At 45.4% G+C, this 26,068-nt stretch overlaps 1 protein-coding gene across 1 annotated transcript in view; it reads left to right on the top strand.

Annotated features, from left to right (window-relative positions):
• Window positions 1–26,068, top strand: part of FBXO3 (F-box protein 3) — a 108,804-nt gene that overhangs the window by 58,428 nt on the left and 24,308 nt on the right. The window contains exons 3-7 of the mRNA XM_069221865.1: window positions 12,761–12,924; window positions 18,760–18,874; window positions 19,800–20,004; window positions 21,460–21,505; window positions 24,240–24,324. Of these exons, the coding sequence (XP_069077966.1) occupies window positions 12,761–12,924; window positions 18,760–18,874; window positions 19,800–20,004; window positions 21,460–21,505; window positions 24,240–24,324 (615 nt within the window). The remainder of the gene's footprint in view (window positions 1–12,760; window positions 12,925–18,759; window positions 18,875–19,799; window positions 20,005–21,459; window positions 21,506–24,239; window positions 24,325–26,068) is intronic.

Consider the following 26,068-nt stretch of genomic DNA (forward strand, 5'->3'; position numbering starts at 1 on the left):
TTTTGTATCCACAATTGGCAGACCCTGGCATCCAGATAAGTCCCTTGTAACTGGTACTTCTAGTACCAAGGGCCCTGATGCCAAGGAAGGTCTCTAAGGGCTGCAGCATGTCTTATGCCACCCTGGAGACCCCTCACTCAGCACAGACACACTGCTTGCCAGCTTGTGTGTGCTAGTGAGGACAAAACGAGTAAGTCGACATGGCACTCCCCTCAGGGTGCCATGCCAGCCTCTCACTGCCTATGCAGTATAGGTAAGACACCCCTCTAGCAGGCCTTACAGCCCTAAGGCAGGGTGCACTATACCATAGGTGAGGGTACCAGTGCATGAGCATGGTACCCCTACAGTGTCTAAACAAAACCTTAGACATTGTAAGTGCAGGGTAGCCATAAGAGTATATGGTCTGGGAGTCTGTCAAACACGAACTCCACAGCACCATAATGGCTACACTGAAAACTGGGAAGTTTGGTATCAAACTTCTCAGCACAATAAATGCACACTGATGCCAGTGTACATTTTATTGTAAAATACACCACAGAGGGCACCTTAGAGGTGCCCCCTGAAACTTAACCGACTATCTGTGTAGGCTGACTAGTTTTAGCAGCCTGCCACAAACCGAGACATGTTGCTGGCCCCATGGGGAGAGTGCCTTTGTCACTCTGAGGCCAGTAACAAAGCCTGCACTGGGTGGAGATGCTAACACCTCTCCCAGGCAGGAATTGTCACACCTGGCGGTGAGCCTCAAAGGCTCACCTCCTTTGTGCCAACCCAGCAGGACACTCCAGCTAGTGGAGTTGCCCGCCCCCTCCGGCCAGGCCCCACTTTTGGCGGCAAGGCCGGAGAAAATAATGAGAATAACAAGGAGGAGTCACTGGCCAGTCAGGACAGCCCCTAAGGTGTCCTGAGCTGAGGTGACTCTAACTTTTAGAAATCCTCCATCTTGCAGATGGAGGATTCCCCCAATAGGGTTAGGATTGTGACCCCCTCCCCTTGGGAGGAGGCACAAAGAGGGTGTACCCACCCTCAGGGCTAGTAGCCATTGGCTACTAACCCCCCAGACCTAAACACGCCCTTAAATTTAGTATTTAAGGGCTACCCTGAACCCTAGAAAATTAGATTCCTGCAACTACAAGAAGAAGGACTGCCTAGCTGAAAACCCCTGCAGCGGAAGACCAGAAGACGACAACTGCCTTGGCTCCAGAAACTCACCGGCCTGTCTCCTGCCTTCCAAAGATCCTGCTCCAGCGACGCCCTCCAAAGGGACCAGCGACCTCGACATCCTCTGAGGACTGCCCCTGCTTCGAAAAGACAAGAAACTCCCGAGGACAGCGGACCTGCTCCAAGAAAAGCTGCAACTTCGTTTCCAGCAGCTTTAAAGAACCCTGCAAGCTCCCCGCAAGAAGCGTGAGACTTGCAACACTGCACCCGGCGACCCCGACTCGGCTGGTGGCGATCCAACACCTCAGGAGGGACCCCAGGACTACTCTGATACTGTGAGTACCAAAACCTGTCCCCCCTGAGCCCCCACAGCGCCGCCTGCAGAGGGAATCCCGAGGCTTCCCCTGACCGCGACTCTTTGAACCTAAAGTCCCGACGCCTGGGAGAGACCCTGCACCCGCAGCCCCCAGGACCTGAAGGACCGGACTTTCACTGGAGAAGTGACCCCCAGGAGTCCCTCTCCCTTGCCCAAGTGGAGGTTTCCCCGAGGAATCCCCCCCTTGCCTGCCTGCAGCGCTGAAGAGATCCCGAGATCTCTCATAGACTAACATTGAAAACCCGACGCTTGTTTCTACACTGCACCCGGCCGCCCCCGCGCTGCTGAGGGTGAAATTTCTGTGTGGACTTGTGTCCCCCCCGGTGCCCTACAAAACCCCTCTGGTCTGCCCTCCGAAGACGCGGGTACTTACCTGCAAGCAGACCGGAACCGGGGCACCCCCTTCTCTCCATTCTAGCCTATGTGTTTTGGGCACCACTTTGAACTCTGCCCCTGACCGGCCCTGAGCTGCTGGTGTGGTGACTTTGGGGTTGCTCTGAACCCCCAACGGTGGGCTACCTTGGACCAAGAACTGAACCCTGTAAGTGTCCTACTTACCTGGTAAAACTAACAAAAACTTACCTCTCCCAGGAACTGTGAAAATTGCACTAAGTGTCCACTTTTAAAACAGCTATTTGTCAATAACTTGAAAAGTATACATGCAATTTTTATGATTTGAAGTTCCTAAAGTACTTACCTGCAATACCTTTCGAACAAGATATTACATGTTAAATTTGAACCTGTGGTTCTTAAAATAAACTAAGAAAAGATATTTTTCTATACACAAACCTATTGGCTGGATTTGTCTCTGAGTGTGTGTACCTCATTTATTGTCTATGTGTATGTACAACAGATGCTTAACACTACTCCTTGGATAAGCCTACTGCTCGACCACACTACCACAAAATAGAGCATTAGTATTATCTATTTTTACCACTATTTTACCTCTAAGGGGAACCCTTGGACTCTGTGCATGCTATTCCTTACTTTGAAATAGCACATACAGAGCCAACTTCCTACATTGGTGGATCAGCGGTGGGGTACAAGACTTTGCATTTGCTGGACTACTCAGCCAATACCTGATCACACGACAAATTCCAAAATTGTCATTAGAAATTGATTTTTGCAATTTGAAAAGTTTTCTAAATTCTTAAAAGACCTGCTAGGGCCTTGTGTTAGATCCTGTTTAGCATTTCTTTTAGAGTTTAAAAGTTTGTTAAAAGTTTGAATTAGATTCTAGAATCAGTTTTAGTTTCTTAAAAAGTATTCCAACTTTTAGAAGCATAATGTCTAGCACAGATGTGAATGTGGTGGAACTCGACACCACACCTTACCTCCATCTACAGATGAGAGAGCTAAGGTCACTCTGTAAACTAAAGAAAATAACAATGGGCCCCAAACCTACCAAAATACAGCTCCAGGAGCTTTTGGCAGAGTTTGAAAAGGCCAACCCCTCTGAGGGTGGCAACTCAGAGGAAGAGGATAGTGACTTGGAGGACAATTCCCCCCTACCAGTCCTATCTAGGGAGAACAGGGTCCCTCAAACCCTGACTCCTAAAATAATAGTCAGAGATGCTGGTTCCCTCACAGGAGAGACCAACACCTCTGAAATCACTGAGGATAGCCCCAGTGAAGAGGACATCCAGTTAGCCAGGATGGCCAAAAGATTGGCTTTGGAAAGACAGATCCTAGCCATAGAGAGGGAAAGACAAGAGATGGGCCTAGGACCCATCAATGGTGGCAGCAACATAAATAGGGTCAGAGATTCTCCTGACATGTTGAAAATCCCCAAAGGGATTGTAACTAAATATGAAGATGGTGATGACATCACCAAATGGTTCACAGCTTTTGAGAGGGCTTGTGTAACCAGAAAAGTGAACAGATCTCACTGGGGTGCTCTCCTTTGGGAAATGTTCACAGGAAAGTGTAGGGATAGACTCCTCACACTCTCTGGACAAGATGCAGAATCTTATGACCTCATGAAGGGTACCCTGATTGAGGGCTTTGGATTCTCCACTGAGGAGTACAGGATTAGGTTCAGGGGGGCTCAAAAAACCTCGAGCCAGACCTGGGTTGACTTTGTTGACTACTCAGTGAAAACACTAGATGGTTGGATTCAAGGCAGTGGTGTAAGTAATTATGATGGGCTGTACAATTTATTTGTGAAAGAACACCTGTTAAGTAATTGTTTCAATGATAAACTGCATCAGCATCTGGTAGACCTAGGACCAATTTCTCCCCAAGAATTGGGAAAGAAGGCGGACCATTGGGTCAAGACAAGGGTGTCCAAGACTTCAACAGGGGGTGACCAAAAGAAAGGGGTCACAAAGACTCCCCAGCAGAAGGGTGATGAGGCAACCAAAACTAAAAATAGTAAAGAGTCTTCTACAGGCCCCCAAAAACCTGCACAGGAGGGTGGGCCCAGAGCCTCTTCACAAAACAATGGGTACAAGGGTAAAAACTTTGATCCCAAAAAGGCCTGGTGTCATAGCTGTAAACAGCATGGACACCAAACTGGAGACAAGGCCTGTCCCAAGAAAGGTTCCACTCCAAACTCCCATCCAGGTAACACTGGTATGGCTAGTCTCCAAGTGGGATCAACAGTGTGCCCAGAGCAAATCAGGGTCCACACTGAAGCTACTCTAGTTTCTGAGGGTGGGGTGGATTTAGCCACACTAGCTGTCTGGCCGCCTAACATGCAAAAATACAGACAGCAACTCTTAATTAATGGGACTAGAATAGAGGGCCTGAGGGATACAGGTGCCAGTGTCACCATGGTGACAGAGAAACTGGTTTCCCCTGGCCAATACCTGACTGGAAAAACTTACACAGTCACCAACGCTGACAATCAGAGAAAAGTACATCCCATGGCAATGGTTACTTTAGAATGGGGAGGGGTCAATGGCCTGAAACAGGTGGTGGTCTCCTCAAATATCCCAGTGGACTGTCTGCTTGGAAATGACCTGGAGTCCTCAGCATGGGCTGAGGTAGAACTAAAAACCCATGCAGCAATGCTGGGTATCCCTGAACTGGTGTGTGTGAAAACAAGAGCACAGTGCAAGGCACAGGGTGAACAAGTAGAGCTGGAGTCTGGAAGAATGGCCCAGCCTACCAAGAGAACAGGAAAGTCAGTTGGGAAACCAACTGCAACACAGCAAAAGAAAGGGAACATCTCTTCTCCGGAAGAAGTTCTGCCCTCTGAGGGAACTGAGCCTTTGGAGCTTGAACCTTATCAGGTTGAGCTCTTAGGCCCAGGGGGACCCTCAAGGGAGGAGCTGTGTAAGGGACAAGAAACCTGTCCCTCTCTTGAAGGCCTTAGGCAGCAAGCTGCTGAAGAGTCCAAAGGCAAGAAAAATGGAACGCATAGGGTCTATTGGGAAGATGGACTCCTGTACACTGAGGCCAGAGACCCCAAACCTGGTGCCACTAGGAGAGTGGTAGTGCCTCAGCTGTTCAGGAAGTTCATCCTAACATTGGCCCATGACATTCCCCTTGCTGGACATTTGGGACAAACCAAGACGTGGGAGAGGTTAGTCAACCACTTCTACTGGCCCAATATGTCCAACATGGTTAAGGAGTTTTGCCTCTCCTGCCCCACCTGTCAAGCCAGTGGTAAGACAGGTGGGCATCCAAAGGCCCCCCTCATTCCACTTCCAGTGGTGGGGGTTCCCTTTGAAAGAGTGGGTGTGGACATAGTTGGTCCCCTGGAACCGCCCACAGCCTCAGGAAATATGTATATCCTGGTAGTAGTGGATCATGCTACCAGGTATCCTGAAGCTATCCCCCTTAGGTCGACTACTGCCCCTGCAGTAGCCAAGGCCCTCATTGGTATCTTTACCAGAGTGGGTTTCCCTAAGGAGGTGGTGTCTGACAGAGGTACCAACTTCATGTCAGCATACCTAAAGCACATGTGGAATGAGTGTGGAGTGACTTATAAATTCACTACACCATACCATCCACAAACTAATGGCTTGGTTGAGAGATTCAACAAGACATTAAAAGGCATGATCATGGGGCTCCCAGAAAAGCTCAAAAGGAGATGGGATGTCCTCTTGCCATGTCTGCTTTTCGCTTACAGAGAGGTGCCACAGAAGGGAGTAGGATTCTCACCCTTTGAACTTCTGTTTGGTCATCCTGTAAGGGGACCACTTGCCCTTGTTAAAGAAGGCTGGGAGAGACCTCTCCACGAGCCTAAACAGGACATAGTGGACTATGTACTTGGCCTTCGCTCTAGAATGGCAGAGTACATGGAAAAGGCAACCAAAAACCTTGAGGCCAGCCAACAGCTCCAGAAGTTTTGGTATGACCAAAAGGCTGCACTGGTTGAGTTCCAACCAGGGCAGAAAGTCTGGGTTCTGGAGCCTGTGGCTCCCAGGGCACTCCAGGACAAATGGAGTGGCCCTTACCCAGTACTAGAAAGGAAGAGTCAGGTCACCTACTTGGTGGACCTGGGCACAAGCAGGAGCCCCAAGAGGGTGATCCATGTAAACCGCCTTAAGCTCTTCCACGACAGGGCTGATGTCAATCTGTTGATGGTAACAGATGAGGATCAGGAGGCAGAGAGTGAACCTCTCCCTGATCTTCTGTCATCAGACCCAAAAGATGGTACAGTAGATGGAGTGATCTACTCAGACACCCTCTCTGGCCAACAGCAAGCTGATTGTAGGAGAGTCCTACAACAGTTTCCTGAGCTTTTCTCCCTAACCCCTGGTCAGACACCCCTGTGTACCCATGATGTGGACACAGGAGACAGCATGCCTGTCAAAAACAAAATCTTCAGACAGTCTGACCATGTTAAGGAAAGCATCAAGGTGGAAGTCCACAAGATGCTGGAATTGGGAGTAATTGAGCGCTCTGACAGCCCCTGGGCCAGCCCAGTGGTCTTAGTCCCCAAACCTCACACCAAAGATGGAAAGAAAGAGATGAGGTTTTGTGTGGACTACAGAGGGCTCAATTCTGTCACCAAGACAGATGCCCATCCAATTCCAAGAGCTGATGAGCTCATTGATAAATTAGGTGCTGCCAAATTTCTAAGTACCTTTGACTTGACAGCAGGGTACTGGCAAATAAAAATGGCACCTGGAGCAAAAGAAAAGACAGCATTCTCCACACCTGATGGGCATTATCAGTTTACTGTTATGCCCTTTGGTTTAAAGAATGCCCCTGCCACCTTCCAAAGGTTGGTGAATCAAGTCCTTGCTGGCTTGGAGTCCTTTAGCACAGCTTATCTTGATGATATTGCTGTCTTTAGCTCCACCTGGCAGGATCACCTGGTCCACCTGAGGAAGGTTTTGAAGGCTCTGCAATCTGCAGGCCTCTCTATCAAGGCATCCAAATGCCAGATAGGGCAGGGAACTGTGGTTTACTTGGGCCACCTTGTAGGTGGAGGCCAAGTTCAGCCACTCCAACCCAAGATCCAGACCATTCTGGACTGGGTAGCTCCAAAAACCCAGACTCAAGTCAGGGCATTCCTTGGCTTGACTGGGTACTACAGGAGGTTTGTGAAGGGATATGGATCCATTGTGACAGCCCTCACTGAGCTCACCTCCAAGAAAATGCCCAAGAAAGTGAACTGGACTGTGGACTGCCAACAGGCCTTTGACACCCTGAAACAAGCAATGTGCTCAGCACCAGTTCTCAAAGCTCCAGATTATTCTAAGCAGTTCATTGTGCAGACTGATGCCTCTGAACATGGGATAGGGGCAGTTTTGTCCCAAACAAATGATGGTGGCCTTGACCAGCCTGTTGCTTTCATTAGCAGGAGGTTACTCCCCAGGGAGCAGCGTTGGAGTGCCATTGAGAGGGAGGCCTTTGCTGTGGTTTGGTCCCTGAAGAAGCTGAGACCATACCTCTTTGGGACTCACTTCCTAGTTCAAACTGACCACAGACCTCTCAAATGGCTGATGCAAATGAAAGGTGAAAATCCTAAACTGTTGAGGTGGTCCATCTCCCTACAGGGAATGGACTTTATAGTGGAACACAGACCTGGGACTGCCCATGCCAATGCAGATGGCCTTTCCAGGTTCTTCCACTTAGAAAATGAAGACTCTCTTGGGAAAGGTTAGTCTCATCCTCTTTCGTTTGGGGGGGGGTTGTGTAAGGAAATGCCTCCTTGGCATGGTTGCCCCCTGACTTTTTGCCTTTGCTGATGCTATGTTTACAATTGAAAGTGTGCTGAGGCCTGCTAACCAGGCCCCAGCACCAGTGTTCTTTCCCTAACCTGTACTTTTGTATCCACAATTGGCAGACCCTGGCATCCAGATAAGTCCCTTGTAACTGGTACTTCTAGTACCAAGGGCCCTGATGCCAAGGAAGGTCTCTAAGGGCTGCAGCATGTCTTATGCCACCCTGGAGACCCCTCACTCAGCACAGACATACTGCTTGCCAGCTTGTGTGTGCTAGTGAGGACAAAACGAGTAAGTCGACATGGCACTCCCCTCAGGGTGCCATGCCAGCCTCTCACTGCCTATGCAGTATAGGTAAGACACCCCTCTAGCAGGCCTTACAGCCCTAAGGCAGGGTGCACTATACCATAGGTGAGGGTACCAGTGCATGAGCATGGTACCCCTACAGTGTCTAAACAAAACCTTAGACATTGTAAGTGCAGGGTAGCCATAAGAGTATATGGTCTGGGAGTCTGTCAAACACGAACTCCACAGCACCATAATGGCTACACTGAAAACTGGGAAGTTTGGTATCAAACTTCTCAGCACAATAAATGCACACTGATGCCAGTGTACATTTTATTGTAAAATACACCACAGAGGGCACCTTAGAGGTGCCCCCTGAAACTTAACCGACTATCTGTGTAGGCTGACTAGTTTTAGCAGCCTGCCACAAACCGAGACATGTTGCTGGCCCCATGGGGAGAGTGCCTTTGTCACTCTGAGGCCAGTAACAAAGCCTGCACTGGGTGGAGATGCTAACACCTCTCCCAGGCAGGAATTGTCACACCTGGCGGTGAGCCTCAAAGGCTCACCTCCTTTGTGCCAACCCAGCAGGACACTCCAGCTAGTGGAGTTGCCCGCCCCCTCCGGCCAGGCCCCACTTTTGGCGGCAAGGCCGGAGAAAATAATGAGAATAACAAGGAGGAGTCACTGGCCAGTCAGGACAGCCCCTAAGGTGTCCTGAGCTGAGGTGACTCTAACTTTTAGAAATCCTCCATCTTGCAGATGGAGGATTCCCCCAATAGGGTTAGGATTGTGACCCCCTCCCCTTGGGAGGAGGCACAAAGAGGGTGTACCCACCCTCAGGGCTAGTAGCCATTGGCTACTAACCCCCCAGACCTAAACACGCCCTTAAATTTAGTATTTAAGGGCTACCCTGAACCCTAGAAAATTAGATTCCTGCAACTACAAGAAGAAGGACTGCCTAGCTGAAAACCCCTGCAGCGGAAGACCAGAAGACGACAACTGCCTTGGCTCCAGAAACTCACCGGCCTGTCTCCTGCCTTCCAAAGATCCTGCTCCAGCGACGCCCTCCAAAGGGACCAGCGACCTCGACATCCTCTGAGGACTGCCCCTGCTTCGAAAAGACAAGAAACTCCCGAGGACAGCGGACCTGCTCCAAGAAAAGCTGCAACTTCGTTTCCAGCAGCTTTAAAGAACCCTGCAAGCTCCCCGCAAGAAGCGTGAGACTTGCAACACTGCACCCGGCGACCCCGACTCGGCTGGTGGCGATCCAACACCTCAGGAGGGACCCCAGGACTACTCTGATACTGTGAGTACCAAAACCTGTCCCCCCTGAGCCCCCACAGCGCCGCCTGCAGAGGGAATCCCGAGGCTTCCCCTGACCGCGACTCTTTGAACCTAAAGTCCCGACGCCTGGGAGAGACCCTGCACCCGCAGCCCCCAGGACCTGAAGGACCGGACTTTCACTGGAGAAGTGACCCCCAGGAGTCCCTCTCCCTTGCCCAAGTGGAGGTTTCCCCGAGGAATCCCCCCCTTGCCTGCCTGCAGCGCTGAAGAGATCCCGAGATCTCTCATAGACTAACATTGAAAACCCGACGCTTGTTTCTACACTGCACCCGGCCGCCCCCGCGCTGCTGAGGGTGAAATTTCTGTGTGGACTTGTGTCCCCCCCGGTGCCCTACAAAACCCCTCTGGTCTGCCCTCCGAAGACGCGGGTACTTACCTGCAAGCAGACCGGAACCGGGGCACCCCCTTCTCTCCATTCTAGCCTATGTGTTTTGGGCACCACTTTGAACTCTGCCCCTGACCGGCCCTGAGCTGCTGGTGTGGTGACTTTGGGGTTGCTCTGAACCCCCAACGGTGGGCTACCTTGGACCAAGAACTGAACCCTGTAAGTGTCCTACTTACCTGGTAAAACTAACAAAAACTTACCTCCCCCAGGAACTGTGAAAATTGCACTAAGTGTCCACTTTTAAAACAGCTATTTGTCAATAACTTGAAAAGTATACATGCAATTTTTATGATTTGAAGTTCCTAAAGTACTTACCTGCAATACCTTTCGAACAAGATATTACATGTTAAATTTGAACCTGTGGTTCTTAAAATAAACTAAGAAAAGATATTTTTCTATACACAAACCTATTGGCTGGATTTGTCTCTGAGTGTGTGTACCTCATTTATTGTCTATGTGTATGTACAACAGATGCTTAACACTACTCCTTGGATAAGCCTACTGCTCGACCACACTACCACAAAATAGAGCATTAGTATTATCTATTTTTACCACTATTTTACCTCTAAGGGGAACCCTTGGACTCTGTGCATGCTATTCCTTACTTTGAAATAGCACATACAGAGCCAACTTCCTACATGCAATAATTGATAGAAAACTATATCTGGGATGGCAACAAGGCTTGAAAGGCAAAGAACCAGACTTATTGACCCCCAGTGGGAGGGTGGATTGGGTATTCCCAACCTACTTCATTACTACCAGGCAGCACAACTTCGCTACATAGTGGAATGGGCTAGGCCACAGACAGAGAAACACTGGTGCTTTATCGACCGAGCAATAGCGGGGATTCACATTTGGTAGATACCCTGGCTGCCTAATTACACAGACCACGAGGGATCTATATTTCTCTGGTTCTACGAGCAACCGTAGGCACCTGGTACAGGGTACAACAGCAGCTGTCTTATCGCATTTCCCCACAAACACTGATTCTTGGAAACCCTTACTCTCCTCACCCCCCTCCCCGCTTTCTACGACACATCTTTGTACAATGGCAGACTGCCAGATGTAAAAGAATAGGTGATATGTTTAATCTTAACAGTCTACTGAATTTCACTCCACTCCAGTCGGAGTTTGATCTCCCCCACTCCACACTGGCAGGACCTAGAGCTTACACTGGGCCACACATCCTCACATCAGACCTCATGCCATTCGTCTGCTCACCCCATTTGAGAGATGGCTCCTCACACGTAAGACGGATAAGAAAATCTTGTCAGACATCAATACCTTTTAAAGCAGACCAACACATAAGGCCCCATCAGCGACACAGTGGCGATGGGAGCTAGAGTGTGGATATCCCTTCACACCTATGGAGTGGACTATCATCTTGCACTGGACATGCACCTCAATGCGTAGTGCTAGTGGGCAATAAACCATCATGAAATTTGTACACAACTTGTACTACACACCCAGTAGGTTACCCACATGGAAGCCAGGCAGTGATGCCACCTGTTGTGAACAGTTGGTGTCAGCCAGGGATGCTAGCACACATTCTTTGGCAATTCCCTAAAGTACAGTCCTTCTGGTTGGAGGATCTAAAAGCTATCAATGAAATATGCAACACTGATATCCCAGGCTTCCCCATTTTCATTCCGCTAGGACTTCCCAACGTACTAACCTACCCTCTAAAATCATTGCAGGGCAGGGCCATCATTCTTGCGCTCCATGCTGCAAAACAAACTATTTTAGCCAAGTGGGGGACTGACTCCATACCAATGAAACTAGACTGGATACACAAACTCTGGGGGCTCCCGAGTATGGAAAAGTTGAAGACAGTGATAGACCACAAGCTCTCCCAGTTTGATAAAACATGGGGGCCCTGCATACTTTTTCTCTCTCAGGAGTTTCAGGAACTGTCTTGCTCAAGATAGCTAAGAATACTATTCCCCCAAAATGGCACAATGATAGCTCCCTGGATCACGTTTAACTATGGTAGACTTGACTGCATTGTCTCACTAGATATTGAAAACTGTGAAGGACTGTCCTATATTTTCTTCTATTTACCTCTCAATGTAATTCTCCCTGATCTTTCCTGCTTCCTACTCCCCCTTCAGCCCCCCCCCCCAAAGAAAAAACTGTTGCTGACCTCTGGTTTGATGTTTCCAACCCCACCAGTAAGTTGATGTAGGTGCGGGTCGTTCTGTATTGTTTTCTTACCCTTGCACAATTTAATAAACAAACAGATTTAAAACTAAACTTTGCCCCTATAGGACTTTTCAGAATCCCCTCTTAAAAGCTATACATGGGTCTCACTTTGCCAAAATATCCCTTTACTCAGTTTAAGATCTGCCAGCCTGTACCTCCTTACAGCACCAGAGCCACCATGTGCCTAATTCAGATTCCGATCTTTTTACTTTTTTAGATCTAATCACTTGAGTGCTCTTTCAGTAAAAATCAGGGCCTGCCCTACAATACAGGACTCTAAATCTAAACTAAAACACCCTTCTTTTGATACTGGAAGGTCACAGATATTAAGCATTTTGCCTTATGGGCCTCACAGTGTATATACACTGCAGTGCTGTACTTTATATGCTGTTTCTACCTTCCAAACAGGCAGTTATTCTCCATCTATCTTTATATTCACTTAGTTTATATGACTCCACAACTTCCGCCGACTAGCCTACATACTCAATGTCTACATGGCCTTATGTACATCTTCTGCACCAGCCTTATTTACGTCATTTCTGCTCAAACTTTGCTGTACTAATAGATTCTTGTGTGTGTGTTTACTGATGGTGGTCATAGTCTAATGGCTCAGTGTGTGAGAGAAGCTTGTCCTAGTCTTCAACACTAAACACAAATGTGTTATTGACTGCACAGCAGCCGCACATACAGTATCACGTCCTTGTGCCTCACCTAGGTGTAATAACCCAAAGCACAAATACCAAAATGATTGGCTTTGACAAGTCTTACTACATGGATTTTGGGGTTGTTTTACTAAAGTACATCAATAATAAGTAGCCATAGAGCATATTTTTCATGGAAACAACTGCTATCACTGATTGTGTATCCTGTTCCTCAATCTAGGGACAAGAAGGGACCAAGGAGTCGGAGCTGGAAGGCTACCTTCAAGGAGTTCTTTGCCGATCTGGGGCGGTACATTCAGCACTACGCCACCTTAAAGCAAGCCTGGGATGATCTTGAGCGATATCTGGGAGAAAAGTGTCCCCGGATGATCATGTCCTTAAAAGGTATTGCTGCAATGTGAATTTATGTCCTATGATCTTTTTCCAGTTAGATGCCACATTGCACAAATAAGGCCCTAAGCCTCATGTGTGACTTTTTCTTTTTTCTTATATTATGTATTAAATTGGGACTTGAATGAAGAACATTATGTTACTTGCCCAGTAAACATATGTTCATGACATGTAGTGCTGTAGAATCACATGCTCTGCATACTTCTGCCATCTAGTGTTGGGTCCGGAGTGGTGCAAGTTGTTTTTCTTCGATGAAGTGTTCTGAGCCATGGGATGGAGTGACTCCTTCTCTCGCTGATATTGTGCATGGAAGTCAACTCTTTTGTTAGATTGTTTTCCCGTAAGTGGGTGAGAAAGGAGTGGAAAGAAGGAAAGTGTAGGAAAAAGATGTCCATGCAGTGTATAAATACATGTATGCAAATATATTCAAGGATATAGTAGCTGCAACAGCCACAGACATCTGGGAAGGAGAGAGGGCTCACTCATATGATTCTTACAGCACTACATGCCACAAACAGATGCTTACAGGGTACGTAACATAATATGTTCGATGGCATGTGTGGCTGTAGATACACGTGCTCTGCTTAGACTGTAAAGGAGTCCCTCTATACAAGCGGTGGCTAGTCTGTAGGAGGTGAGTTGACTGAAAAAGTGTTCGTAGCACATCCAGAACTGCATTGGCATGTCGCTGTGTTGGCACATCCACGTGTAGTGTTTTGTGAATGTCAGCTATAGGGATATTTCCAAGAAAAGCCAGACTAGCACTTTTCCTCCTAGTAGAATGTGCCCTAGAGGTAACAGGTAATGGTCTTTTAGCTTTAGCATAGCAAGGCTGAACGCATTTAACTATCCATCTGGCTATGCCAGATTTGGATATCAGACTGCCTCTGTGCAGCAGTGAGAAGGCTACAAAGAGTAGTTTTCCCAAATTCTCTGGTCCTATCCATGTAAAACATGAGTGCTCTTTTAACATCTAAAGTGTGGAGAGCTCTTTCTGCAACAGTCATGTTGCAGAAAGATGACTGGTAGCCCATTGGATTGGTTTATATGGAACTGTGAAATGATTTCAGAAAGGAACGTCAGGTTTGTGTGAAGGACTACCTTGTCTCTATGAATCTGAAAAAAGGTCCTTCCAGAGTTAGTGCCTGGAGTTTCTATCTGGCCAGCAATGCTTGCGAGTTAGTGATACACCAATGATTGGCTGTTTGTGCAGCAACCCTTTTGCCTTTAGCATCAACTTTCTTTTTCTCCCTCTTCTCAGGAGGGGAGTTCCAGTGTCCTGATTGTTGGCACTTTTCTGTGCTGCAGTGGCAACATTTGAGTCAGGAGGTACCTGAGATCTAATATATATTGGGTCAGAAGGAGCTGTTTTTTATTTCTTGTTAACTCTAGGGATGATACCCCAAGTGTGGACAAGTTCCTTAAAAATGTCATCAATTTGATGAAGCATGCCAGGGGGCATTGGGAGGAACTGAATAGCCCCTGTGTGTAGAGGTACTTGTATCGAACAGAAAGTCCTGCTCGATAGGGTCCTTATGTAACTCTACATTTTGAAATGCAGCTGCTCGTACCACTACTTGTTGGTAGGACTTAGTGCCCTCTGGTGAGGGGCATGCGGGTAGAGGTCTGGGTCGTTAGAGGGTATGGGGTCAGGATCATAAGTGTCTAAGGGATCTGGGTCATGTTGTGGCCCACCCAACAGTGCCCCAGTAAATAAAGGGGATCCCTGAGGAGTATAAACTTCTGGTGTAGGTGAGGTGGGAGAAAAAGGCGGGGAGGGAAGAGAAAGGGAAGAAGGGGGTGGAAGAGGTGGAGAAGGTGGAGGAGGAAGAGTTGGTGGAGAAGGCCTACAAAGTCCTTGGTCTTTTTCTTGTGAGGCGAAGGAGTGTCCAAAGCTTCCTGAAAGGAAAGCTTCCTGTTCAGAAATACAGGACATGAAGCAAATATGTGTCCCATACCCTCCTCAGTTTGGAGGAAGCGCTGACGAGCGTCCATGGTCTCCAATATAGGCTCCACAGGAGAAGGGGTAGCAGAAGACTGGCTAGAGTCTCTATGGTCTGATGATTTCGGTTCTTTTTGTTTCAGTACTGAAAATTTTGTTTGGACAATTTTGTCTGCACCGAAGTGGAGAGTGTAGGTGTTCAGATCGGAGCCAAGGCCCGGATTGAGACGGAAACAATCTTGGTTCGATGTGAAGGAGGTCGATGCCGAAGACGATGGCTTGGTCTTGACTGATGTTTTTAGTGCAGAGCCGGAAGACTGGTTAGCCATAGCAGTTTTTCGAATCCGATCTTAGCCTGGTGGCAGTGGCAGACCAGCGACCTCTAGAAGGGGCCTCTTAAGAGTCTTGAGTTTGGCAGGAGGGGCCAAGGGACTTGCAGGTTGCACGAGGTAATCTTGTGGCATTCGATGTTCGACTGCACGTTGGAAGGGTCCTGAATAGAAAGGGCCTCTTCCTCCTGCGCAGGTTCCTCTTGTGCGTGTTCCTCCCCCAACATGTCTGGAGTGTCGCCCGGAGTCAAAATGATGTTACTCTAGATGGGAACATCTGGTCCACTCCAGGTATTGGGGTGGGAATGAGGTTTAACCTTTCTCTATGGGAGAACATAACCTCAGACTAGTGGGTGATTTTCAAAATGGCACAAGTATACTGGCTATAATTTCCGAATCACCAGCTGAGGCATTACTAACAAAGATCCTTCCATCTTCCACTGTTGTTCGCATTGTAGGAAGAGGGTGCTTCATTACTTACAAAAAGGGGGAAGAGAAATGGTACCCACACTGCAGCACAGATAAGGACTATACAGCATCTCATCCACTCCACTACCGCCGTCCACGTCAATAGGTCATCCCTCCAGCAGGCAGCTTACACGACATAACTTGACCCACAAATGCTTACGTCCACATCCTAAAACACCCAGTGCATCTCGCTTTCCTGAGATTTGTAGTTAGTAGAGTACAAGTTCAGAGTCTTTTTGTTCTGCATTTCTTCAGTCCCACAAATCAAGGGCCTGATTTACAGTTTGGTGGATGGGGTTACTCTGTCACAAACGTGACGGATATCCCGGCCGACGTATTACAATTCCGTTTTATCCTATGGAACGCAAGAGACGGCAGATGGGATATCTGTCACCTTTGTGATGGATTATCCTGTCCACCAAACGCTAAATCAGGGCCCTAGTCTCTCTGACTGTGGTAGCAGAGAGTCTCTGTCACACCCATACACCCGTATCCTTATCTCAACTACCCTCTGGTTAAGGGGATGGCTCGCTGTGTGTTACCAACACGTGAGAAACAGTTTTCCTGTTCCACCGATTAGGATGCGCAGTAAATGTAAAAAAAAAAAAAAAAAATGCATTCTGCTGCGACAGTTTCAAACAATTCTGTATGCCTCATTAAATTCAGTGAGAGACAAAACTTGCACAAAGACTGAGAGAATCATGGCTTTTCAGATATCTCTTTCCCTTTAACAGTTGTCCCATCCTCTGACTGTCAGAATGATAATACAACTGTTTGGAATGATGGTTTAGTGCATTGCATTGGTCCCCAGTGCTCCCCACAATATGTTCCAGCTACAAGAAAATGCAGCCAAACAGTGGTGTTGAGCGACTGGGGACCAGTAAGATCTAGTGTTCCTGGAACCCATGTTTCATCACAAATGAATGTGTGGGAACAGGTGAAACCTACCAGGCAAGTTGTTCTCAGACCCCCAGCCACGGGCGACCATCACAGCAGTTGCATTCCTGGTGCATACATGAGAGACTTCACAATGCATGGCCAGTGTTCTGCACAGTAGTGTCTCCACCACATCAAGGTGTTGGAGTTGCGGGAAGTTCAACTGAGGCTCAAAGCATTTCAGACTAAGGGTCACAACTAGGTGGTTCAGTATGAAAAGACTAGACCACAATGTATTGCATTCAGAAACAGGTAAGCACAAAATAACCACAGCGCTCGCATAGGTCACAGATTATTTGGCACCGGTCACTATTGTATCATATATAGTTATTATCGGAGCATCTGCCTGGAGTGCGACAATGCAGAGTCCTGAGCAGACATGGTTGGAAGACTCCTGAATGGGAGATCAACTCTCATATCTACACTACCATTGGGGGGACACAGCAATAGACGTGTTTAGGACTCATGCAAAATGCCTCTTTGCCTCTAGGTATCTACACCTCTAGTCTTTTGGGTTATGCACTATTGAGGAACTTGTACAGGATATGTGCGTACCCTTTTCACCTGCTAGTTGCTCTGTATTTGATTTAAACAAATTAGACCATGTTCAGTGACCATAATTTTCATTGCACCAAGATGAGCTCCTAAACTGTGGAGCTTCCGTTACATCCATATCCAAAACTTCCTTTATGTCCAGATGTTCTTAGCTGCATCAAGTGTAATTGTTTCAACCCAATCTGAGGCCCTTGCTTTAGGGACTTGGCACCTAAGATTTTGGAAGTTGGTTATTTCAGCATCCACATAAATCAAGGCACATTTTAAAGAAGAGTAGAAAACTAGCTACTTGAGCAAGTTATGCTGCTATGGGGTAAAAGTTTGCAGGCTACTGCTATGGCTTTATAGATTGACCCCCTCATGGTCACAGGTCAACGTATAATTTGTTACCTTCGACACTTGTAAAAAGCTGTTTTGGCATAGGGGTTTATTTGATTTCAATTGCAGAATGTCTTCAAAACAGAGAACACCAATCTGTTTTCAGTACCTGGGCATGTAAAGCTTTTATGGAAATGCAATATAAACAATTCCTCCAAGGGTGGCTCCAACTGCTGCATGGGACCTTTAATATAGTTCATGGAAGTACCTTTTAAACCACTCCATTCTTGTTCTTTTCAGTTCTTGTTTTGTTCTTGATTAACGTCACTTCACTGCATTGAGTAATTGGCCTTCAAGCTTTGTCAGTTGAAAAGGTATTTATTCAAATTCATAAAGACGGGGTGATGTTGCGCGTGTATCCTTGTTTTACTACCATAAGAGATTTCCACATTAAGTCAGTCTTTCGACTTTCCGTCATTTTTCTATAAACCTTTGTCCACCTCAGAGAGGCATTTTTACACTTTAGATGTTAAAAGACCCATCATCTTGTTTGTAAAGTGTATTTGTGGTCAGAAAGACTAAACAACTCTTTGTTGTTTCCCCTCTTCCACATCTTGATAATCCAGTCACTAAAGCAAGAATTGCAAGATGGATTGTCAAATTCATTCAGATTTGTTATGTTAAAGCTATGCAGATAGCATGCATTTCTTCTTACTTACATTCTACTCTTTAAAAGGGAGCAGTAGCAGCTTTCCTATGTAATATGTTAATACTTTTAGCAGACACCTATAGGGCTACAATTTTGGTCCTCACTTCACACATTTACCAAACATTACTGTCTGATGGTCAAGGCTGGAAATAAATAAAATACAATTGCTTGGGACTAGGACTTGGTGAAATTCTGTGCTCAAAAAAGACAAAAAGCAGGTTTTGACCAAGTTTAATTCCTCCCTGATCCCTGGAAGCACTCTTGGGTTACACCCAAGCAATTTATGAAGAAAAAAAAAATCCAGGATTTTTTTGCAAGTGAATCTAATTAATAACTCATACTTCTACCATGGCCATCGTCTACCTGTTGATTTCTGCAATGGAAATAGGCATCAGCAGCCATTATAAGACAGGGAACACCAGGGACAAGAATTCAGATGAAAAATTGCTATTGTGTTTGACTGAACTACCTACTTCTGGTGCGAGATGCTGACATCGGAAGGAATGTTGTTATGATCCTGATGTCGATTGATCGGATATTGTGTACGGTTACCAGTGCGATGTTTTTGTCAGATGGAGTGCAAGAGCAAGATCTAAATGCAGTTGAAGACCAGATCAAATGCAAGTTACCTGACGACTATCGTTGCTCCTTTCGGATTCACAACGGGCAGAAGCTGGTGGTACCAGGGTAAGTTGTAGAATGAAGGGCTAAAAAAAGAGATTGTATACATTCATTGATAGTCTTTACTTCAAATACATGTTTATTGTGACTTAGCTTATGTGAGTACACACCTAAACATCTGCATCTAATCTGGTAAGTGTGTCTGAAAAACAGGTGAACAGGAAAAGGGTAATAGAACCCACTCACTTCATTCCTGACCTGTGTAAAGCACGCCAATGGTTTACGCACCCACTAATTTCCTGGTTTTAGGACACTTTTGTGAGAACGGTAGCAGGCATTTGTACAAAAGAGATGGTGGGCAATGAAAAGCTTGAATTAATTAGCCAGTATTTCGTGAGTGTTGCCAATACCTGCAAGACAGATTTTCTTTTTCTGGGACTGCTGTATTGCATTTGTTAAGGACCTTGAACTTTGGGGAGGTTAGACATTCTCAGGTGCTGCTTCAAAAGTTTTCTTTCAATTTCATCTTCTATAGATCTGTGGTCTACATCAGTGGTTCCCAACCTGTGGTCCGGGGACCCCTGGGGGTCCGCAAAGCCTTGTCAGGGGGTCTGCGAGAGCCTAGAAAATTAAAAAATATTAACAAATTAGGTCCCCAGCTTTCAGTAATGACTCAGGCGGGGGTCCTCGGATTCCCTTGATGATTCAGTGGGGGTCCCTGGGTTCCATTAATGTTAAAGTGGGGGTCCACAGAAATCAAAAGGTTGGGAACCACTGGTCTACATAACACTTGGTGGTTTAGTAGTCAGTGTAATATGCTGCCTATTTTAATGGATATTTATTTAATTGTTTAAGCTCCTTTTTTGCTGAAGTTTATGGTGACACTGTTGTGAGTGGGCCACTAGCCTACAAACCACTGTGAAGAAGATAGAGTAAATCTGAGTGTTGCGTCACACCGTTCTAATTGTTTTCTCTTCTGCTTTGCGCGCAGGCTGATGGGAAGCATGGCTCTGTCCAATCACTATCGCTCAGAAGATCTGTTGGACATTGATACTGCAGCAGGAGGATTCCAGCAGCGACCTGGACTGCGGCAATGCCTGCCTTTGACCTTTTGCATTCACACCGGCCTGAGTCAGTACATGGCGCTAGAGAATGTAGAGGGGCGTGAACAGTATGACATTTTCTACCAATGTCCAGTAAGGCTCTCTTCTACTGAAGAAGTTTATGCCAATATAGCAGTGTTTGTGCTTTCTTTCCACTAGAGCAACTTGCATTTGAGAATTAGTACTTCCATGTTGGTTAAATGCTTGTCTTGGAAGCCTTACACAGTCTAAACAGCATGATCCGCTATCTGCTTGATGTCTCTTTTAATGCATTCTGCTTCCCATTTGAGTTGTTATCATTTACGTTAGCAGTTGTGTTGAGTCAGTGCATGTCTGACAAAGAATGTTTCCCTTTATCTGAGAAAGAGTACAATTAACCATAAGTAATGTGATTAATTTCTGCTGGTCACAGCCAATTCTTCTGTTTTCATTGGGCCGTCTATTGTTGCTGCATGTTGAATGAGCGCAGTGAAAGTACAGTGTAGACTTGTTTGAACAGCCAGTGAGGCATGCAATGACAAACGAGAAAGCCAAATGTCAGTGAGTGACTGCTTGGTGTTAAGCATCCATTGAAGAAAGGCCATTAAAATAGTATTGGGTTGCATGTCTGGTTACTAATACATTGAAAGCATGAGTCTTGTTTTACAGTGTCACTGGAGCCCCTCTGAGAGGCACGGGTTTAGTTTCTACAGCGGCTTTCTGGCTTTAATGTACTATTCTAGAAACATTTGCTTTTTAGCAGTGGCTATGATGGATGCGGTTTGTGTTCGTATGTCCAGAACACGCTGGCATGCCATTTTAGTTTGAATTCTGTTGAAAGCTTCCTATGCTTTTGCATCCAGACCTTTAGTCACTGCCAGCAAGAAGGGATATTGGAGAACTCCCCATTCTGATCTCCAGCTTCTAAAAAGAGTCTAGTATGTCCCCTTCACCATTGTGCAAGGAGAGTTGAATGAGGGAGCCAAGGGGCAGTAGTGAACTAATGAGGTTACCCAGGAGTGGCAGGATGTCTTTAGTGAGCTGAGGCTTGAATGATAGATCTATGAGTCAAATTAGTTAGAAATACTAGACATTGGGGACTGCCAGGCACAAACTGGAGAAATCCTAAAAGCCCTCCCTAATAGTGGCTCAGTTTTAAATGTATTTGCCTTGCTCATCCAATGGCTGGATTTTGCAAAGTATACATTTATGTCTTTTGCATACAGTCAAGGTACAAGGTGACCTTAAGGAAATGCTTTGTTTCAATTCGGTGGGGTACCCTGCTTGTCAGGATAAATATCCTTTAGATGGAGTTTCCAATGAGAGAAATCCAGTGATGTGATATTCAAGGAAAATTAGATGATGCAAGATTGAAGGAAAAGACAAAATGCGGAGTGTTTTGGGGAAAAAACAATAAATGATTGCTTCCAGTAGAATTAATAGCACATAGTCGAATTAATCCATCAAAGAAAAGGAAACATTGGGTCAGAAACATTTCAAAAGTGATTTTGTTATTCATATTATTATATTTTATATTCATGTTTTTCTTTTTCTCTTTTCAATATGTAGGATCAAATAGCACAGAATCCATCTGCAATAGACATGTTTATTACAGGTAAGCAAAGTCAAATCCAGTAGCTATTTTCTAAATGTTTTGTACATTAGAAGGCTTGAGTTACTGTTGATTTCCTGATGACTGAGATGGGGCTCTTTGGCATTTATAATTTTTTGTGAGGGCCCTTCCCTGTCTGCTCCTTGGATTGACAGAAGGCTGAAGATACCTCAACTATTTTGATTCAGTAAACAAATATAAGTGCAACTAGAAGTAGTTAAGTTGTGTCGTGTGTGTAATTTAAGCAACATAATCATGCCAATTTAGTTATCTTTCCTGACTCAAGCACTTCTATCTCCTTCCCACACCAAGCTACCTGTACCCATCCAATTTCAGCACGTCTTTCCCATGATCCTTAGGCTCTGCCACCCCCACCAGCCCTTTGTGATCCCTTCTGCTCTAGTTTTTGACCTCAGTTGCCTGTGCCTATCCAGTCCCATCCAAGGTCACTGTGAACAATGTGGACTCCCCTGTGCCCCTCTCTAGCCAGAAGGAGAGGCACCCACAAGCTTCAACTTCGTTACCTTTAGATTGCTACCTCAGTTTAGTAACCTCCTTCATAATCGACCAAGCAGCTAGTTGTGTCCCATATTTACACATCAACCTCCCAGATTCCTTTCCACAACATCAGTGCCTAGATGATGATGTTTGCCAACTCTGACTAGGCCTTCCATCAAAACCTGCATCTTTATTCTTCTCAAAATGCCTCTTGAAACAAACTTGCATGGTACCAGTGGGGAAGGTTCATCAAGGCAACTCAGCCTTGGAGCACAAAGGTGTACTTTCAGCCCTCACTCTAATTCCCCCGCTGACTCTAAACCCTCGTCAAAGGCCGACCTACACCTCAGGGTATGCTAATCAACTGGTATTCTTCACAATTGTACACCTTTGTTACACACATAAGCATAGGCCAACTAACAGAAACACAATTTGGCTACAGTCATCTAACTATTTTTTTATTTGTGCTCCTTTCCGTTACAGAAAGTTTCAGAGGTACAGCGGTTATATAAAAGGAGATCTAGTTTGACCAGTAGTAATTATTTTTTGGGAAATAGCTGGTAAACTTTACTCTCTGCTCCTGTTTTGTCAGTCATCCAGATCATCATATTTAATGGTTATGACCTATTAATCCTGGAATCCTTCTCTACTACTGTTAAGAGTATCCCAGAGAGTTCTATAGCAATAGGAAACTTCGTCCTTTGGGTAAACAGAACTAATGTCAAGGGGGCAGCAGACCTTATGGGAAACCTGCTGTAGCTAGTGACTGTCTCAGCTCAAACATCCTGCCATCAATTTATCTGGTTTTCTTTCACAGTTCACCTAATAAACTCTTATTGCATTCACAGTTCTGGTCAGACCATTTGCTGATCACACTCCTAGCTAAGACTCAGCACAACCTACCACCGTACCATCAGCCAGATCACACCCGTTCCATTCGGATTCCCCACAAAGTAAGCATGTACGTCTTTGACACAATAAACAAAACAATCCCTTTAATGCCTACTAGCAGAATGGATTCGGAAACCCTTTTTGAAAATCTTCTTGACAACAAAATCAGTTGCTCCTGTCTAGGTCTGAAGCTGACTGTGCATGCTGGAAGATGCTCACATAATGTCACTGCAAGGATGTTTAGAGAAGCTTAAAGGCATGTTTTCAGTAAGCACGTTTGTGAAGCATCGTGCTAGGCACGATGTCTTTATTGACCGTTTTAGAGAATTATCTGGTCTAGATGTCCTAACACACACTACCTCAAGCCAGGGTGATGATCTGGGGCACCACTAAAATTCCTCAAGTCCAAATTGACAAATCTATTGTAACTTAACCAGAGTTCTTTATTCTCATTGATAATGTGCTGCTGTACTGACCATACTGAATATGGGGTGAGATGTACAACATTTTATTGTTTCTTGCGCCTCAGTTTGCAATTTTTTGCAAATTGAAAAACAAAATGTACAACAGTGCCTGAGACTGTTAGCTATTCCCAAATGGGTCGCAAGGGACCTGCCTCAATATTCATGAGACAGATCACAATTTGCGACCTATTTGGGAATGGCTGCACTCACAGGGATGGTGTCCTGCTGAGGTCAGGAGAGTACAATGTCTGTGACTGCTTTTTAAATAACGCTGTTTTTTTTTTTTTTTTGTTTTTTTTAATGCAGCCCATTTTCCTTACAGGAAAGCGGGGTGCATTACAAAAATAAAAATGAAGCGTTTCAGTTTCATTTTTGCAAAGTAGTCAGTGGTCTGTGGCACCACTGCCTGCTCTGAAAAAAAAAAAAGGTGCCCCCCATTCACAAGGAGGAACGTGTCCCTTGGGGCCCCCTTTCCGTTTGCGAATGGGTTACCACCAATTTTAAATTGGTGGTAACTCTGATTGTTTTGTGACCGCATTCAGTGCCACAAAACAATCATACGTGGGCCTTTGACTTGCATTTAGGAAGGGGCGCCCTTGGAATGCCCCTTCCTAATTGCGAGTCGCAGTTCCTATTTGCAGAGTGTGTAACAGGATACCGACTCACAAAATAGGGTTCGTACAACCTACAAGGCCATTTTGCGGTCTCAAAAGGCAATTTTCCCATTTTGCAACGTCAAAATAGCCTTGTACATCTGGGCCATTGAGGCCTATAATGCTAGCATGTGCAGACTTAAATCACACTCCTGCAAGTGGGAGCAAGGGTATACAAATTAAGTTACAAGTTTGTCTGACATTAACCCCTTGAATTTTCTTTGTTTCCAGGCACATCATTTTCCGACTGGTTTACCACATACGTGCAAAATGTGGTAACTGGCAACTATCCAATCATCCGAGAACAGATTTTCAGGTAACAAGAGGCATGGCCAGTAGGATTGGTAATAATCAGTTCTAGTGATGTATGTTGAAAGAGGGGAATCTGAGGTGTGTTTTATGGCATCCCCTGTAGCATCTGGCTGCATCTATGTCTTAATGATTTTCTTTTGAACTTGCTCTGTTTCCAGCTTTGAAACTGAATAAAATGATTACCTTTTTCCGCTGTGCTTGAGCTGCTACAATATGAATTGTTATAAATTGACCTAACTCAATTTTAGCTTTGGTTCTGGACTCTTACATTTTCATTTGAATGGCTGATGTTAACCCCTTGTGGGGTCTTGTGGTACACATAACTTTACATATCTCTAGTAAAAGGGATGCTCATCAGAAGTGACCCCTGTGACTGTTGGTTGATGACATTTTCCATGATGCTGTGAAATCCTAGGTTTAATGGTGTGGGGAGTTAGCTCTGGTGTTCAATACACAGCAAAATGTCTTAGTACCCTTGCTGTACTCTTCAATAGGACAGATAATACTTGTAAGTTATTGTAGGCATGAGTCTGTAGAACAGGCTTCTCCTAAAAATAGCTTGTGAGCTACTGGTAGCTCTCCAGCTGCATAGAAGTAGCTCTCCTGTGTCAAGTCCAGTCTACTAAAATAGAAGCTTTTGCTTGAATAAATTGAAAATTGTATACCAAAGAAAAATGTGTATTCAAAACGAAAATGTGTGTTTATTCCCAAAACTGATAAGCCGATGGTTGAGTTTCCAACATATATTTAAAGTTGATATTTGAGTGCTAAATCATGTGGCGTTAGGGAGGATATTACTAATAATATTACCTTGGTGTGGGACATTTAAGCTATATCTGTTCTGTATTAACCATGTAAAGGCATTCCAAAATGTCAGTGTTTTTTTTTTTTACTTTACTTTACTGCTGGCTACTTTGCTTGATACAGAGGTGATCACCATAGGTAATTTTATGTGGTGGGGGGGGGGGGGGGGGCAACTAACAATCTTGTCTGATGAAATCACTATCACAACACTATTGATATTAGTAGCTCGGGATGGTCTTTAATAATCATAAGTAGCTCTCATAACAGAAAAGGTTGGAGACCCTGCTAAAGAATGTATTGTTGTCTTAGCTGTTCATTTACACAAAATTGCCCACGACATTCTGGTGCCAGTCTCCTTTTGACACTTAGTACTAAACAATGGCACAGCTTTAATAAACTTCTGTACTATCTCATGCTGCATTCCAGTGCTTACTTCTAAAAAGTTTTTAATAAAATTATGTATTTTGTTGTCATTTAGACCTTTTTTAATGGTGGACAATGTTTTGCTATGTAAATTAGCTGTAACGTAAATCAGGAGTAATGTACAACAGAGCTTTGAGTTATGGATCCAGGTGTTGCTAATTTGGCTTTCTATTAGAAAGGTGTAGACGGTGAACGCACCAAACGCTCAAGAATCTGCCTTTATTTGGAGATGCGCTTTTTGAGAAATATAACTGTCCATAATCTGTACAATTAAATAGTCCAGAATGTGTGTGTGGCTAGGTTGCCATTCCTGGTATATTTTTTCCGTCATCCTAGCGGTGTGCGTGTTACTAGGCCAGCCTTTCAAGTCCAGAAACACAATATATAGTCGTGGGAAAAACTATATATTGTTCGTAAGTGATATCGGAGTTACTCTGTTCAGTGGAGCTAGTCAGGTGGTGTTCACATTACTGAGTCGGGATGTCTTTGATAAAGTTGCTGCCTTGTTCTAGAAACAGAAC

The sequence above is a fragment of the Pleurodeles waltl genome, chromosome 3_1 (genome assembly GCF_031143425.1).
Source record: "Pleurodeles waltl isolate 20211129_DDA chromosome 3_1, aPleWal1.hap1.20221129, whole genome shotgun sequence".
In the NCBI taxonomy this organism is placed as follows: domain Eukaryota; kingdom Metazoa; phylum Chordata; class Amphibia; order Caudata; family Salamandridae; genus Pleurodeles; species Pleurodeles waltl.